The 18,621-nt window shown below is 40.0% G+C and overlaps 2 protein-coding genes across 2 annotated transcripts; both read left to right on the top strand.

Annotated features, from left to right (window-relative positions):
* Positions 1 to 956: 956 nt before the first annotated feature.
* Positions 957 to 4,877, top strand: snrpe (small nuclear ribonucleoprotein polypeptide E). Its single transcript, XM_085159482.1, has 5 exons — positions 957 to 1,157; positions 2,063 to 2,089; positions 2,193 to 2,255; positions 3,344 to 3,422; positions 4,668 to 4,877. The coding sequence occupies exons 1-5, from the start codon at positions 1,104 to 1,106 to the stop codon at positions 4,721 to 4,723; spliced, it is 279 nt and encodes a 92-aa protein (XP_085015608.1). The 5' UTR covers positions 957 to 1,103; the 3' UTR covers positions 4,724 to 4,877.
* A 600-nt stretch (positions 4,878 to 5,477) lies between these two features.
* Positions 5,478 to 17,692, top strand: cdc42 (cell division cycle 42). Its single transcript, XM_085159480.1, has 6 exons — positions 5,478 to 5,600; positions 10,255 to 10,395; positions 10,845 to 10,917; positions 11,142 to 11,251; positions 11,630 to 11,827; positions 15,908 to 17,692. The coding sequence occupies exons 2-6, from the start codon at positions 10,291 to 10,293 to the stop codon at positions 15,995 to 15,997; spliced, it is 576 nt and encodes a 191-aa protein (XP_085015606.1). The 5' UTR covers positions 5,478 to 5,600; positions 10,255 to 10,290; the 3' UTR covers positions 15,998 to 17,692.
* The last annotated feature ends 929 nt before the right edge of the window (positions 17,693 to 18,621 follow it).

The raw sequence follows: 18,621 nt of genomic DNA, 5'->3' as shown, positions 1-18,621 counted from the left end.
AGTTTAAAACGTAAATAGTTGTTTTTTGTATTATATGATTTATTTATTACATTTTATGTGGAGTGAATAAATAAAGTATATTTATGGTGGCCCTTAGAGACAAAGCACGTACAAACTCCAAAACACGTACAAACTCCTAAGCATGTACAAACTCCAAAACGCATAAAAACTCAGACGCACTTACAAACCCCGAAGCACGTACAAACTCAGAAGCACGTACAAACTCCAAAACACGTAAAAACTCAGAAGCACGTACAAACTACAAAACACGTAAAAACTCAGAAGCACGTACAAACTCAGAATCACGTACAAAAGACAACAGAAGTGCTCCAGGATGCAGGGCGCAGTGTTGAGCTTTTGTTACCTAGTGGCTACACCAGCCAGGAAGTATCAACAACCGGATTTGGTGTGTGGTAGTAACAGGTAAATGATTTTTTTTTGAATTATTTGAATAAATATGAGTGCTTGTCTATAAATACACAAACAATACACACATGCTTTCAATTGTGTAATTTAAGTGATCTAGGTAGCTCTGTTTTGGAAGTTCAGTTAACGCTAGAAATGTGTTTTGGAGTTTGTACGTGCTTTAGAGTTTGTACGTGCTTTGTCTCTAGTGGCCATATATAAACATATATAAATAAAACCACCTTTTTTACGTTAGTAATTCCTTTTCTGCATAATTTATTGTTGTTAATGATTAAATAATTAAAGCAACAAAACAACCTGAAGAGCCGGTTCGGAGCCGAAAGAGTCGTCTCTTTTTAGTGAGCTGAGCCGAAAGAGCCGGATCTCTAAAAAGAGCCGGAAATCCCATCACTAATGCTAAAGACTGGGCGCGTTTCACACTGCCCGCAAACTTGCACAAGTATGTTCTCGCGAGATTTCGGGTTATAAACGTTGATTTGTTCTAGCGTTTTTATAGTGACCTCCCACCCGCAGGGGCGCTCTTTCACATCACAAGACCTCCGTGCTGGCAGAGCACGCGAAAGGAAACCCGCCATTGAAGACGTCTCACAACGTGAGAGTTTCGTTGTAGTGCACTCTTTTAACAAAAGGTGCAATTTTTTTCAGCATATACCTACAGCTGGTAATTAGTTGGAGGAATGGCATACAGAGGACAAGGACAGAAGGTCCAGAAGGTTATGGTGCAGCCCATTGTATCCTTTTGTATTGCAGAACGACACTGCGCGGTTGAATTGGTTGCTACAATAGCTTAGCAGCTAGGCTAACATTTAGTCATTCGTAAACATTTGTAGTCGCTCATGTGAGGAGAGGAGTTTTACAAGGCATGTAAGCTTTTGTGAAGACCAGTTTCACCCAGAGAAGTCGCGCGGGTATGAAATATGTTTGCAGAAAAAAATGTGGTTTATTGAAATGCAGTCAGAAAGCCAGTGTATAGACTTAGCCGCGTTAATCCCGGTGTCCGGCTCTGTGGTTCCGTGTTATAGCTAAACGCAAAAGAGGCTAATTTCTGCCTTCAAACTACTCAATATGATACCATATGGAGGGTCCACCAATCGATAGTTATTAACACCAAAATATAATATGATGTGGGAGAGTGAGGAAGTTACGGAATGCTTACTTAACGAAAGTGTTTTGACAGTTAATAGCTATAAAACTGAAATTACTTTCATCTTCTCAAATATTTTAAAAATATAATTAGTTAATTCTTAGTGAAACTTGGTAGTGTTTTCTTTGATTTGCTATCGATCCACGTTTACATGGTATCTTATGGGAATGCCAGCAACTGATATTAGTGCTAATATGATGTAAGAATTACCTAAACCTAAAATAATGACAAAAATAAATGTAACTATATTTTAATTATTTGTTAAACAGATTTTTATTTACAAAAGGATCAGGGGAAAATAAAGTTTGCCCTCAAGATATGAAGCCCAAAAGCCAATTTTAAGCCAGGAAGAACCCCTGACCCAAACTCTGAATCACATTTCCAATAACTTGGACTAAATGCAAATATAACCATTAACAACATATGTGCACATTTTAACTATAAACATGTTGAACTTGAGTCTGTGTGTATGTCCTTGACTGTGGTTGTCAGAATCTCATTTTCAGGTACCTGCAAAATGTAAGTAGCTTGTAACTTTTTGGTGCATCCTTCTGATTAGTTTTGTTTTCTGGTAATTTTGAAGATAAAACTGTATTCAGTTTATTCTCCCTCTCATTCCCAGCGCTCACGGATCCAGGTTTGGTTGTATGAACAGGTGAACATGCGGATAGAAGGCTGCATTATTGTAAGTAACATGTAACCTTTCTCCATTTTCTTGGTCAGTTTATAAAGCTTGATGTTGATGGGCAGTGTGGAAACCCCTCTTAGCCCGACGTCGTAACCTTCCAGGCCAGTCAGTTGTGGCGGGCTGCATTGACCTGGCAGGCAGATTTCTCAGGAGGTGCACGTCGGGTTATGTGGAAGGTTATGGCATAGGGTTAAAGGGGATTTCTGGTTATGTTGTAAGCTACAATGCAGATTTCCCACTGAAGCATAATCTGAGCCTCAGTAACCACCCTCTGTAACACACGTTCAAATGTGTCCAGTTGACAGCCAGTCACAGAGCCAGCCTTCCTGATCAGTTTATCCACTTATTTGGTGTCAGTGTATCTTCTTGTATACAGCCTCAACCTTAGTCTTCCAGTTCAGTCTGTTGTCAGTGTGGATGACCAGGTACTTGTTCTCCTCCTCCACATTAGCATTTTGTCCCAGGATTGACAGAGGTGGTATAGCCACCCATTTTCTTCTGCAGTCTGTCATCTCTGTGGTCCTATTCACATTCAGAAACAGCTGATTCCTCTCTGACAACTCCACCAAATCATCCACCATGCTCTGTACTCATTCTGCCCATCATTGATGCATCTGACCACTGCAGAATTATTAGTTTTGTATTAAGTAAGGTGTGCAAGGTGAACAGGAGTGGAGATGGCTCAGTTCCCTGTGGAGCTCCTGTACCATGTCATCATTTTGACACAGAGCACTGCCCAGTTTCACATACTGTTTACTCACATTCCCTTTAGCCTTCTCTAAGTAGCAGTGGCTGAAATGTGTTATACGCACCAAAGAAATCAAAGAAGGTGGTCTTCACCATGCGCGTGTTGCTATCTAGATAAAAAATAAGCTCTCACTAGGAACAAACCTTTGTCACTTGCTGTTGCCCTGTATGGCCACATTATGTCCTAGCATGGCTTAAAATGATTCCTCTAACTTGGAATGGTCTGATCTATGAGTAGCATTTCCACTCAGGCTGAACTTTCTGTGAGATCAGGCATGTACAAGTTCTAGTTAAACCGATGTGACTCACCTTTGTTGTCTTGTGTCTCATTGCCTTAGGGTTTCGATGAGTACATGAATCTGGTTCTAGACGATGCTGAGGAAGTCCACATGAAGACTAAGAACAGAAAACCATTGGGTAAGAGCGCATCACTTTTTGTAAAGCAGTTTTATTATTTTACAATTTTTAGGAAGGTTGACTGTGAAAGGTAAGAATGAAGAAAAATTGTGTGTCATCAAGACGTTGTTGCTTCTCAGGGATTTTTGAAAAACAATTGTCCTGCATATCCCAGAAACGGCAAACCCAATTCTGAAAATGTTGGGATGCTATGTAAAGTGTAATTAAAAACACTTACAGTGATTTGAAACAAAGAAGCAAAATACAAACACAAAACACGTGTAAGAATTTCAAGACAATCGTCAGTCTGCTTTGGTGCATTTTCTGTTTTGTGACATACTAAATGTTTTCAAATGGTGAAAGTGCAGGCCAATTCTGCAGCTGGACTCTGCTGCTACGAAGCCATGCTGTTTTAATAGCTGTGCTATGCGGTCTAGCGTTGTCTTGACATCATCAGGATGATATATATATATGTTGTTCTAAAGCCTGTATACAACGTTCAGCACTGTTGTCTTTCCACACCTGCAAACTGTCAATTCCATAGGCATAAATCCACCATCGGAGATGCAGGCTTATGAACTGAACACTGATAATAAGGCAGATGGTCCCCCTCCTCTTTAGTCCAGAGTTCATTTTTTTCCAAAAATCTTGAATCATCTGATCACAGAGCAGTTTTCCCCTTTTTCTCAGTTCATTTTGAATGAACTTTGGCCCAGACTGGAATTTCTGGATCATGTCCACATATGGCTTTCAACCTGCATTTGTGGATGGCACAGTGAGCTGTGTTCACAGACACTGATTTCCATGACAGAATCATAACAAATTTCCCACGTGTGAGACTAATAAAGGTTGTCTTATCTTATGTCTGATTTTAACGCAGTGCTGCCTGAGGACCTGACCATAGGTGTCAATATATATACAAGTCATTTTATTCTGTTTTTAATTTACAATTTACACAGCATCACAACTTATTCACAGTTGGGATTGTAAGTGAAATCAACTCTTGGATTTTTAGGTGTGTGTGTGTGTGTTTGTTGGGGGCTGTAGGTGGTTGGTGAGAATTGCTCTGTTGTTGCATCATGTCCCTGGCTACTGATCTACTTTATACTGATGTTAGATTTCACATTACTTTTACCCAGCGTTGATGGGGGCATGATGCTTTGTCTGAAAGTGAACAGACACTTTGCGCCTCCCCTTGTCCATCATCTGGCAGTTCTGTTCTAATTTAGCTTTGATCTCTCCTTCATTCTTTTCTGTGTTGCCCAGGGAGGATCATGTTGAAGGGAGACAACATTACCTTGCTGCAGAGTGTGTCCAACTGAGGCGAGAATGGAGATGTCTACAAACTTCAACTTTTGTAGAAGGAATTGGTTTTTGTTTTTCTTCAGAGATTAAGTGTTTGTGTTTATGACATGAATATTGTAATTGTTTCTTTCTACCACATGGATCTGTTTGGAGAATAAAGGTTTTTTTTTTCTTACAGTTGTTCTCTGTTAACTTTTTAGTGTTTCAGACTCTAGATGTGTTTTGGTTTAATGGACTGTGCTGCCGTCTAGTGGCAGACAGAACTATTGCAGTGCACGTATATAGGTCAAATGCACTGCAGCGGCGCAGTTGCATTTAATACGTCTGTCTTGTAAGTGCAGGCGTTATTGTGTGTGAAATACAGAAAATGAACATGTGCTTCCTTGTGTAACTTTTCTATGCTGTACATAGTATGAAAGCAAAACTGCTACAAAGAAAATTAGGAGGGCAGAACTTGGGTGCATGCCCAAATTACGAGTGCAGACTACTTAATGTATATGTACGTTTTGTAAGTCGTGTATAGCTTGTTTATTTTACTAAATGCAGGGCGAATATAAATTGAAACAAATTAGACAATGTACTTTGTACAGTAAATGCTGTATCTACTGGTCTGATTAGCAAACGGCACAGATGCTGTGAATGTTGATCTTGAATGTTATGTTGAAAAGTTATAAAATCAGGTTATTACTTTACTGGAACCACACACTACTTGGTTTAAACAATAATACCATTTTAGCTTTTGGCCTCAAAAAATGAGCCTTAATGTAGGCAAATTGATTAACGTAATTACGTAGTGAGTCGCTACGCAACTCAACGTGTCCCTGTTCTGTTGACTGGGAAACCCCTAGCGCGGAGCTGCCAACGCCCGGCGTAAAGACACAAATAGAGGATACGGTATGGAAATTTTTTACTCGTTTCTTATTACTATATGTTCTTTTGGCTAATATTTAGGTCTAACTCTTGTCACTTTACTGTATAATATGTATTCCTAACACGGATTGTAATCAGCAGTTTATCAGTCTCATTCAGCAACAGCATCCGCTAAGCTTAGCACAGCTCGTTAGCTCGCAAGCTAATTGGGGAGGACAGTAGTTAGCTAGCGAAACAGGCAGGGTGTCTATCGTTAGACCGGTGTGTAAATCGAGCTCCTGGAGTTACTCATAAAGCACACGCAAGTTTTTAAATTGGTGGTTCTGATGTTGTAATGATAAAATAAAACACCTCTTTGTTATTAAGATAAGTTGGTGACGAACCTAAGAATTGACTAGTTACGGTACGCGGTAAGTGGGTTAACAAACAGAATAAACGAGCATAACAAGAGTTTGGTTAAGTTATGATTTTGTAGACAGCATAGCCCCATCGTATAGATGGAAAGCGTAATGTCTGGGTACTAAGGAAAAGATTCATAACACTGACCCTGTAAAAATAGGGGATCAGTTGTAAGTTTATCGTTTTAACAGCGGGCAGGAAATTAGGCCAGACTGAGGCCGAGGATGTGGCCGAAATATATGGCTAATGCTACCAAGCTAACAGATCTTTAAGTGGTAGTTATCTCTCAAGTGTGAGGTAAAATGTTCCATAATAGGATATTTACATGCTGATCCTAACAGCTTGGCACACCACTCGCGGCTGCGTAGTTAAACATGTTATAAACTCAGTGTACCAACGGAAGACAAAGTCTAGTTTGAGATTTCGGGTCGGTGATGTCAGATCAAAAATACACATGATTGAGGTCTGTTTTTGTCAAGAATCAGAGGGTAACATTCTTCCCCCCAACGTGCGGAAGTACGTACATGTATCAGTGGAAATTAGAAGTAAGTTATGACCAATCTTTAAGGAAATGCCTCCAACGTAACGATCATTACCGGTTTGTGTTTAAATGTACTGATATTTGATCATGTAGATGACATACGTGTCCGCTTTAAAATAAATCCACACTGCTCAGAGGATTAGCTGACCCGAACATACAAAATCGCAAATTATACAGAGTCCATTTCAGTATGGCAGCTAAATATTTGGAAACTGTTATCAGGCTCAGTTGAGCCGCTTTCGCTATTAGTATTTAAGCAGGGCTGCAGTTAGTGCTGGCTGGCCTACAAACACAAATGTGAGGATTAAGTCTGGCGGCATTAATGCAGCTGCAGTCATCCTTTGGTGCCCATTGCCGTTGGCTTACTACATTGTTACACTTAGATTTATATTTTTTACTTTTACAAGATGAGTTGAGATTTTTTATTCAGATTGATGGGACACACAGTAAAATACTTGTGTTCATACACTACTGTGTTTCATGGATGTCACGGTGTTCATTGTACAGTGAAATTGACCATGCATTCACCAACCAAAGAATTGCTGAAGACAGTGGCGCTTTCTCTTAGTCAGTAATTAGTTGACTTGGTCCTAAGGCACAGTTCTCCTTGATGATGTGCGTTGGAATGTTGTTGATTAGTGTTATGCTTGATTCATCTGCCAACATATGTAATAACAGTGTTCTTGGTTTTCGGAGACAGAAATCTGTCAATTTGTTGATATACCAGTGGTGTGTACTCTAAGTGGACTAGAACATGATCAGATAACACCTGCTACTTGTCCATGGTGTCTGCAGCAGTTTGCACGTACATCTACGCAGGAGTGTAATCCCAGCCAAATGGAGTGTCTTCACTTTTAGGATCAAGATGAGGCATAATGCAGTTGCTTTATATATTGATTTTTTGGGGTCAACCTTGATAACATATGTACTCTGATTAATCAAGTTTTGCATGTCTGACTATTTACTTGTTCAGTAAGAGTGCTTCCTGGCTCAAAGCAGACCAGGGGTGACAGTCCAGGTAATCTTGATGCATTTAAGGCAAAGAGTCTGTTTGACCTTACTTACAAGTCTGTGCATTTTCCTGTTATTATTGTAGGGTATGTGTTTTTACAAAATGATTTAAACTTGAAAAAAATCAAAGCCAACTTAGTCTCTGTTTTTTAGTCTTGTGTCCTGGTGATTTTACTTTGAAAGGCCAGACTCTTTTTGGTGGCACCAAATTTTTGTTCATACTGAGAAAACTGCTGTGTAGCATTGTGACACACATGAAACAGTTATCACAACATTAACAAATTCACATGAACGGACAAGCATTTATAGTTCAGCATTACAATTCAGTATTTTCAGGCAATGTACGTATGGTCAATTTTTTTGTTTTTACATGTTAAAGTTCACATTATTCACATTATTTTATAAAATCCCTCCTAAAAGAACTGCCCTGTATTGCATCACACCTGGAAAATTTCCAGCCGGAAGCGCCCATTGTTCAGTTTCCGGTAATGCTAGCTGCTCATATGATGCACTTGCGGTAATGGGTAAGCTCCATTAGCACGTACAGCTCCATTCAATTAGATGTTTAACAGCTGTAATTGTGTTAAACATTGTTGTATTATAACAACATACTGGATAGAAACATGTTGTATTTTGTGATGAGGTTTTTGTTAATAAGGGGAGATTTGACTTGTGCTCAGAAAATGGTACACGTGTGGGGAAATGATTTTTGGTTTAGAAATGTTCATTATTAGAAGTGGACAACTTCATTTGATTGTGCTGTAATTGCTGGAATAAATCATTAAAGACTTACAAGGCATTTTAAACAATGACATATGCATTAGACATATGCAGTGGCATAGTGGTAGAAATCACATAAATCTGTAGCAGGCATTGCACTGATGATGCCAGGGAAACAAAAACTTGCAGGTCTAATGTAAAAGCCTTTTTTTGAAAAGGAGTGGTATGTTGAAGATATTTGGGCTGTTAGTTGGGCACCTGTTTTAACAGGCTCTGTTTCTGTGTTAAACACTGTAGCGTTTGGTGCCTGCAGTTTTGTCCCTCATGCTTCTCTCAATGACATCCCCACCCCCACACTGTGCTGCAGAGCTCTGCAGTGGCTTAGCACTGACAGACTGTAACTTACAGAGGAGAAATGGGGGAATAGTGTTGCTTGTGTACTACATACAGTGCGTTGTCTCTAAAATCAGGCACACACTGAACAATGTTGTCAGACCAAGAAAATAGTGCTGTGACATTATACATTACTTGCCAAGAAACATGGAAAGACAGGCAGCTTTAGAAATAAAAGCAAAAAAGACGAGCAGATGAAGTCAAGCAAAAGCTGTAGTTAAAGCTATACATAGTCATTTAGAAGTGGTTTGAGGTGGATGATGATTGTTGAAGAACCATCAATGACTGTCAATGAATATTGAATAGTTCTTTTGGTTGAGATTCCCATCCCTACGTAGAACTTGATATTATATATCTATGATAGCCTAATATATCAGGAGTGCCCCAACCTTCTATATGCCTGTCAGTCACTCAGTTAGCATAACAGCAAAGCATCAGCCCCATCAATTAATTTTCTTTGTTGGCTTAGTCTGGTTCCTTTTCATAAATCACTTGTTGGTAAGTTTTTATTTCACTTAAAGTTACATAACAAATTGTTTCCTAGTCGAGTCTTCCTGTCCTCATTTTTATGCGCACTGTCTGCTCCACTCTTAGTGTGTTAGTGGGTGCAAACAAAGTGAAACTGAGAGCGGAGGAAAATGCAAATTAGAATGGCCATAATGGCAACAAGTGAAGAATTCACACTAAGCTGGAAGAAAAGTAGTGCAAATACATTAGCTTAATAACATATATATAATGAGCCCGTGTGCATCCTGTAATATGGACGTTCTGACATGTTAATATGCGTGTTGGTTTCAACAATAAAACACGTCAGTGTAGGTAGAGCCTTGGTGGTGTTCCTACTGGCTCACTATCACAACTGAATAGAACAGATTTGTTGTTTCTTTTATTTGTGCAATTTGAGCTTTTCCTGTGATAACAGTCAGAAAGAACTTTGTAGGTTAGCTTTACTCTTGGAGTTGTGTTCACATCTACACTACATTCATGTTTGATGTTTTAGTTTCTAATTTTGTATAACAAATTAAAACAAATAAAATAAATCATGAAGCCACCATTAGTGTTTTTGAGTCTGATCTGTTTCTTGGGCCATATGGGGAAGAGAGACTGCGCCAGCTGATGTTTTCCCTTTTTTCCCAAATTTCCTTTCATGTTTCCTTCCTTCATTTGTGTGAAGCAGGCCTGTGCTGTGTCCAGTTGTTAAGCTGTACTGACCCTCAGTCCATTAACTGTAAAAAAGCTCATTGGAGCCTTTCCAGTTTAATTCCCGTAGTTAGTGGAGGTTACTGGTTTTCACTTCACTTCCTGTGGCAAGTAAATCACGATTTGTAGTCAAAGTTTAGGTAAAAAGTTCTTAACCAACATTTTGTCTTTTACAAATAATGAAAAAAGCCATCTGGTACTCAGCTTACAAAAAATGGCTAGTCCTTGGTCCATGCATTTTTCTCCTAATATGAGCTCACCTCAAACAAAATGCTCCTATCAGAAGTCCACATGTATTATGTAGAGTAAAATAATAATGATCAAAGATGATATTTTTAAATTTATCTGTGGTATGTCTGTGAAAGTTGTTCAGCCAAAAAGTAAATTATTAAATGTGCCTCTTTTGTTTTCCAGATCTTGAATGAGTAGCAAAGACTGTAACACACAGCTATGCAGACCATTAAGTGTGTTGTAGTTGGTGATGGTGCCGTGGGTAAAACCTGCCTGCTCATCTCTTACACCACAAACAAGTTTCCCTCTGAATATGTACCTACGGTAAGTGCGTCAATCTCTACATTAGATTTTAAATGTTTTAGTTACCACGTGTTCAGCGAACCACACGCACGTGAGTTTATATTTGCTTGTTGCACAATTTACAGAAGATTCAGCTGGAGTTGGGAGTTTGAGTACATACAATGCTGTTTGCATGTTTCCGTTGATCCTGCAGAGGTCTGAGCAGGATGTTTGCTATTGTTGACTAATTGGCCTTGACCACTAAGTACGTGATCAAAGTTGTGTTCTGTATGCAGCTTTACAAACACACAATCAGGTCGAAGAACCTGCTGGAATATGGTTTATTTGAAGGATGTTGAATAAGAGTAACAGACGAGCATTTTGAATATATTATTTCTCAGCTCTGTAGTGTAAATAAATGTGTCTATAACTGTATCTTTAGTTCTATTGCGTTATGAGTGGCTGAGCTGATTTTGGTCTGTGTGTTGCAGGTGTTTGATAACTATGCTGTAACTGTAATGATTGGAGGTGAGCCCTACACTCTGGGCTTGTTTGATACAGCAGGTATGTTACATTTCACTTTCTATTATAAAGTAGGAATCATGCTTTCAGAAGCAGCTTGTCTGTCTTCACACTGCAGCCACAGGGGAGCTTTAGTAAATGTAGAGTTTGTGTGATGTTTTCTTTCAGTCAGAGTTGTGCTTTCTGTTTTTGTTGCTCAGCCTCTGTTGGCTTACGTGCCGACCAAACAATTAGAGTTAAGTATAATTTTTGTGTGGCTTCTCCAGGTCAGGAAGATTACGACAGGTTACGACCTCTGAGTTATCCCCAGACAGATGTCTTCCTCGTCTGTTTCTCTGTCGTGTCCCCATCCTCCTTTGAAAATGTCAAAGAAAAGGTAAGTGTGACCTGTTCATTTTGGCTTTTTTCTGTTAGTGTAAAAATGAACATGTTGTAACAGTTTGTTTCATACTGTGTAATATATACTGCATATTGTTTATTTTGTAAAAATTATGAATTATGGGTTGCTCAAATTTTACTGGCAGGTACAGTACTAATTAGCCGTTTGGTACAAAAAGTCAGAGGGAAGGGAACTTGGTTAGAAATGCACTGCTTATCTGAGGATGCAAATGCCTTAAAAAGGGTTAAAATAAAGGGCTCTCTTCAAATTTCTAAAATAAAATTAACATTTTCCTAATTTTGTTTAATAAGAAACCCCCCCCCGGTATTCCGCACATGTGTGGTATTGTGCTGACTCTTGTATTTGTCCATTTAGTGGGTTCCCGAGATCACCCACCACTGTCCAAAGACGCCCTTCCTTCTAGTTGGGACTCAGATCGACTTGCGAGATGATCCCTCCACTATAGAGAAGCTGGCTAAGAACAAGCAAAAGCCCATTACTCCGGAGACAGCCGAGAAGCTGGCAAGAGATCTCAAGGCTGTGAAATATGTGGAGTGCTCAGCCCTCACACAGGTACTGTATATACTCGGATATAAAAGATTTACAGTCACACACACACACTCTCAGAGACGAGTATGATGGATACTTCAGTGGCAAGAACTAAGAAAGTGGAGGAAAGAGGAACATGCCTGTACCCCCACTGTCCTGTGCATGTTTGTTCTGCATGCTGGTTTGATCTTGGTAATTGATGTAACTTGTGGGTTCACTGATGTTGCTAGTTGGAAATGATCCTTGCTACAGTAAGCAGACCTTCATTTAGGTAAACTGTTACTTATTCAGCTGCACTGGTCTTGAGCATAGTCACATGGTAGATTAGCCAACTTTTCTTAACAGTGGGGTGGATTTTAAGCAAATGCACTAAATGTTAGAGTTTAGGATTCTGGGTGAGCAGACCTAAAGCGATTAAAGCGTAGGAAGGAGTGAGTTCATGTTTTGCAAACCTCTCCAGTATATGTGCTTGTTAAAGCCTATGGGCTTTACACCACATCATGGACCAGCAATCGCTCCTGGGATCAGCTGATGGTGTTTGCAGTAATAGAACAGGCACAAACACATTATTGTGTCAGCATTTTGACTAAATGGCAAAGTAAAATGTTTCTAGTTTATGAAGGCAAACCTGCTGCTAGTTAGTTGTTTGTTTGGTTTTTTTGCACTGTTTCTAAAGAGGACCAAAGGTAGACAGTGGGCTTCATGTCAAATTTAGGAGCGTTTGACTTCTCTGTGGTAGATTAAATGTTGTATTATTGAGTGCTTGTGTTGACTAAATCAGTCAGTGCCTTTAAAGACTTTACCTGCTCAGTTATGTCCCGAGTTTGTTTGCGTTGGCGTTGATGCATAACTGTTAGAAACTGAAGCACAGTAAGCATGACTCAGAGGAGAGCAGGTGACTTGGATCTCTGATTCTGAACAATAGTGTTGATAAAGCTGGGGTGCCCCCACCTCCCTGCTCTGCTCCTTCCTTCCTCTACTCCCCCCTATCTCACTGGCACAAAAGTTGCATAGCTGCTGATGTCATTTCCTGTTTCCTGTTGGGGATCTCAACACCCAGGCACCCAGCTCACTTTCAGCCCCCTGCTAAACAACTTCCTTGTCTTCATTCAGTGTTGACACGGCTGCACGGCACTCCTCGTCTTTACGCTATGAAACCTTCCTCCTCACTCTGCCATGTTCCTCTTCTTCTCCTCCTCTTCTTTGGTCTCTCTCTCTGTGTTTGCTCTGCTAATTACACTCTTGTTCTCTTCCCTCTCTTCCTGTCGTCATAGCGAGGGCTGAAGAATGTTTTGACGAAGCTATCCTAGCTGCCCTAGAGCCGCCTGAGACGCAAAGAAAGAGGAAATGTTGTTTATTTTAAACTTTCTGTGCCACATCGCTCATGTCTTCTTCCTGTCATTGCTGTTTATCCATTTTTCATTCCCTTACTCCACTTCTCTCCTCCTTCCCATTTTCTCTCTCTCTCTCTCTCTCTGCATTTGCTGCTTAAAACTCTCATCTGTCTCAATCTCAGCCATCTATTAACAGATCCACCAGTTTGATACTCACACTGCTTCTCTGCTCTGCATTAAGATTGCGTTTCTCATCTTTGTTTTGTGGCTTGTTAAACTAACCAGAGGCCTTTCTGCACTTAAAAATACTTGTTGCGTTTTCTAATTTGGTTTACTCGGCATCATATCTTCATATTTTTCTTCTGGATTAGTGTTACCACCTGCATCATTTCACATCCTAATTCCTGGACCACTCTGTGTCTTAAACTGTTTTCACACATGAACTCTGGACAGTCAAACACAGATACCTCCTTCATTCTAACATGGACTTAAACGCCACCACGCCTCTGAATTGAACTCATTCTAAAAGATGAGATTAAACATTATTGTGTGTGTATTTAAGAGCCACTGAAAACTGATCGCAGTCAGTGGCCACATTTTTTTAAACGTGTCACTTTCTGTAGTTTATAGTGCTCCAGACACATAATGTTAGGGTGCTGAATGTAGTAGCACCAGCAGTCTTCTTTCCTTTTTAAAATACGAATGGAAAAAGAATAGAGCAAAACTAGCTAGAAAATACAAACTGTAAGAACTCACACATCTGTGCAGCGCTGTTTACTCACTGCTGTCTGTAGGCTGTTGACACAGTCTGCAGACAACTTTCCACTCTCTACGTCAGAGTGCTACAGGTCATCTGTTTTACTTTCCACATTGTTTGTTTGTAATTTCAAATTAAAGAGAAAGCAGAAATAAGCCTAACACCAATATTAAAATCATACAATAATAAAATGTGAATAAATAGCACAGCAAGAGCAGCAGCTGCGTACATTGACAGTCATTCACACACTGTGTTGAAACAGCCGGGTCGGTAAAGCTGGTTCATTGTGACACCGTCTGAAAGGTTCGTGTGTGAAAACGTCTTGAGTTTAGCTTATTAACAAGACCTGTGTCTAACAATAGGTGGCTAGTGTCTAGAAGGATACATCCTTTGTTTGGGATGGTCCTCGACTCTTCTCTCTGCTCTGTGTGAGTAGTAGTCGGTGTGAAGGTGGTGGCTTTACAGGCTGAGATTGAGCTTACACTCAACAGAGCTTCCATTTTTAATGCTAAAGTATTTTTTATACTTCTACAGTTATGTTTAATTTATCAGAATCTGAAGTGTGACTGTGGTTTCTCACGCAGGGCTTTTAACTGCTCAAGTCACCTATGGGAGTGTCTGACCTCAGCAGACATTGCTATGTGCTGGTGTCATGGTACTCTCATTGATCTATTTTATAGCTAAGCCACATGTGATGATACTTGCAAGCCGTGTTTAGTGACTTATTTTGCTTTCTCTACATATAACATCAGCGTGCCATTACCTGTGGTACAGATTGTGTTGTATTAGAAGTCTATATAATAATAAAAGCTATAATTGTGTGAAATGACTTGTGAACTGAATTAATAAAGGACAACTTGCGCTCATCTGGCTTCCGTCTTTTTTCAGTGCCGTGTCAGAGGAATTTAGTAGCTTGGTCAGCTGAGATAGGCAACGCAGTGCAGCTCTGGTTACCTCACATGACTGAGCTCATGACGTAAGCAGTTCTGCTCGGGTTAATACAGAGGTTCCCCTCTTGCGCTCGGCAAGTGCTTGATTGTGGTCATGTGTTTGGAACATGAACCAGTGAAGTCAAGAAAAAGTTCTTGTTTGCCGTTGTAATGTCAAGGGTTATGTCCTGTTTTTCCTCCACTTGCTTGTTTGACTTGCCTTTGATTTCGGCTGTCTCAGGTCAGCTGCACTTTTCAGACATGCATGTGATTTGTGTTGTTGACACTTAATCCCTGATCTGGCTTACACAACTGAAAGCACCACAAGACATCGTTTCCCACACACAGACTTTACTTGGGAGGGTACTCCAGGGATGCTGATGGCTAACTAAGTATAGTGTGTAACTTATTTTTTATTTACAGTGTGATCGATTTAGTCACTGCTAAGCATGTAGACTAATAATATAAATTCTGTAATGCAATTGTTTGGTTCCGCAGTCAGATAAACTCCAAGTAAACTATGCTGGACTGCAGCTGGTCAAAGTAGACTTTATTCTACTTAAAAGATGTGCTTTAAGGCCACTCTAACCTGACCTCACAGCAAGATGTAGCTCACTGAGACCACAGAGCAAAACAAGGACTACAGTCAGCAGCTCTGCACAGGATCAGGAGTTTAATGTAGAGGCAGCAATTTTTGCGTATTATTGTCACAGAGAATGTGTGCTATTATTTGTTAAATTATTTTAAAAAGCACAGGTGCACCTCCTGTGTCATTTGTCTGATTCTGTGGGAAACACTACATGACAGTCTCCTGACTTGTTCATTGCAGATCCTACTTGGAAATTTTATGTTGTTTATCTTTTTCTTTGCATTCCCACCAGCTTCCCCCCTTTCTTATGAAACCCCTCTGAATTACCTTCAGTGTGTTTTGATTTTTCACTGCCCCCCCCCCCCCCCCCCCCAAGTTGAAGCCATTTCTGCCTTTTGTTGCAAGATCTTTTTTTTGTTTGTTTTAAATCTGTGTGTGTGTGTGTGTGTGTGTTTGCGCTGCTCCCTCATTCTGTTTGTATGTTTTTGTTCACAGAAAGGACTAAAGAATGTGTTTGATGAGGCGATATTGGCTGCATTGGAGCCCCCAGAGCCCAAGAAGAAACGCAAATGTGTGCTGCTATGAGAGGCTCCTACCTTTCCAAAGCACACACCCCCTTCACTCACGCATACACACACACACACACAGAAATACACACGTCTTTAAATACATACATCCCTGCCTCTCCCAAACCCCCCTCCCTTGCTCTGCTAAGGCTGCTTGACAGCATTGTTTTCCTTGTGGAAGACTAGGAAGAAAACAGCCTACCAAGTTTCAGATAATTCTCTGCAATAATAACAACCAAGCTTCACCCCTGCGTCTGAGTTCGGGATAAAACATGAACGTTACATGGCCAAGAAGCCAGTGAGGGCTCAGACAGGGATCCAGATACCAAGCATACTCACAAGTAGAAATCCCTCTGTCGAGCTTTGGATAGCTGATTTCATTAGTTCAGTCAGTGTTGTGGCCTAATCGAGTTCTAGCTGTCCAGCCGTGTAGTCGTCTTCAGCCAATGTAAGGGTCTCGTGGACATAAGCCCAGCCCCAGCCCCTCCCAGCTGCTTAATTAGCAGCTGCTCATGCTGCTGTTCCCGTCGCCTCAGTTGACGAGCACGCTCATTGCTCAGCCCCCTCTATGTTCTCACTCAGCACTACCACAAGAGATGCTAACAGAGTAGTGTTGTTGATTTTGTTTGCCAACGCCTCCTTTATCCCTCAAACAGTCTGAGATATTTACTCGATGTTCCAAGTAGACGCGCTCTTAACCACTAGGACACCGTGGGGGTTTGACACAGCTCGGTAATTCAGTCAAGGCTCCATCAAGCCTTACCTCCACAGTACAGAGTAGCAGTCTTTTTAGAGTGTGGAAATCACTTGAAAAGCTAAAGGCATTCATTAGTAATGGGTCTCATAGTCGACCACAGGAATTGGCCTTTTAGATGGAGGGAACTTAAACAGTGTTAGCAGAACAAGCGGTTGTTCTTCATGCGTTGCCAGGGACCAAGTAGAATACTGTTTTCACATTGTCATCACCGTACACTGAGAACGGGCATAGCAGAGACAACTGTGTTAAATGACGAATGCTTATTGGCCAGACAACAGATGAGCAAATGTGAATTTTCACCAGATTTCTGTGCCAGGTCAGAATTTGGTGCCTTCCTGTAGTGCGTCATATCCAGGCAGAGGTGTGAGGCCTGTTGTACCCGTTCACACTGTACGGTGCTGCATGTAGCTCGGCCTTGGTCTCTGTTCTAAATGATAGGTTTAACAGATGTAATTATAATGTAAGCTGGCACACAATGTTCATGTAGGCTCCAGGTGTTTTTACCAAAATCTGTTTTTCTTTATCATTTCTGTTTGTGTGTTGTTGTTTTTTTAATTTTAATTTTTTTTTATTATTATTTCATTCATATATATATATATATATATATATATATGAATGAATAAAAAAGGTTACTTTCACTCCTTTTACATTTTAGGGGTCGGAACTCATCTGAACTCTCACCCGCCAGTTTATACCAAGTAAACCTCTGATTGGTTTAGCTGAATAAAAACCTCCAATGGCAGCGAGACTGTTTGGTAATGATTATTTGTGATTGGTTGGTTCTTGTTTTTCTTTACTGGTGTGTTAGAGTTGGGTTGACGTCCAGCCCAAGTCAGTAAAATTATTATTATAACCTGTTGTTGTTTTGGTGCAAAACCAAATGCTTTGTCTAAAGTCTTTGTTCTTTGTATATGCATTCTTTTCAAAAATATTAAACTTATACCTTAATTGCCTTTACCACGTTGCACTTGCTGTTCTTTGTTTTTCCAGCCAGCAGGTGGAGCTGTCTAATCACATCTCCATCGTCTATATCCTTCATTCGAAGCTGATATATGAAAATGTTGCAAAACGCCCACAAAGGTTCACTGAAATGTTTTGTTTTTTTTCCATTACAAAAACCTAAAGCATCATTACAAAAAATATTAATTATGTTGACAGGTTTGATCAAATTTTCAGGATTGCATTGTCAGAATATTTTAGTTTAGAGGTCCGTACGTTGGGAAGGTGTGTGTTTACCTGCTGAAAACTACTTCGCTTAGCATGTTACCATGTTATCCTGATGAGAGACGAAACCATTTTCCTACTCATGGACTCATGACCCATTTTTTACTGTGTATCATTGGTGATGCTCTTAAATTGAGGGGGGAAATGTAAGTTGTCTCCATTACATACAGTATTCATCTCATTACATAAGTCTTACCTTACACGGTAGTAAAGTATAGCCCCTTGTACTTTGATTAAGCTATTCTGTAATACTTGGCCAGTAATTAAAATACTGATCATAGTTAAACTGTCTAGCCAGATTTTCATTCTTTTCAAAATGAAAGTGCACTGTTACTCTAGTGACTCGATCCAGAGGTTCAGCCTCAAAGAGAGATCAACAAACCAACTTGACTAGGTAGGATTTTTTCCTTTTGTAAAATAACATATATTTTGGAGCCTTTTTTGTTTCTTTTCTACAAACCAAGCATCCCCATTAAACCACAGCGACTAACACCTTGTGACGTTACCTTGCTTGTGTGCATTAGATTTATCCATAGACTATATAAAAAGATAGCTGTAGCTCCCAGATCCTACAAGTAAAACTTCCATTCATTTTAATGGCCAGTAGAGGGCAACTTCTGAATAATTCAGATTATATAAAAATCTAAAGGAAAACAGCCCTG

This window comes from Neolamprologus multifasciatus, chromosome 5, assembly GCF_963576455.1.
Source record: "Neolamprologus multifasciatus chromosome 5, fNeoMul1.2, whole genome shotgun sequence".
Taxonomy (NCBI): domain Eukaryota; kingdom Metazoa; phylum Chordata; class Actinopteri; order Cichliformes; family Cichlidae; genus Neolamprologus; species Neolamprologus multifasciatus.
The sequence above is the reverse complement of the archived record's forward strand: the minus strand, read 5'-3'. Positions and strand labels throughout refer to the sequence as shown.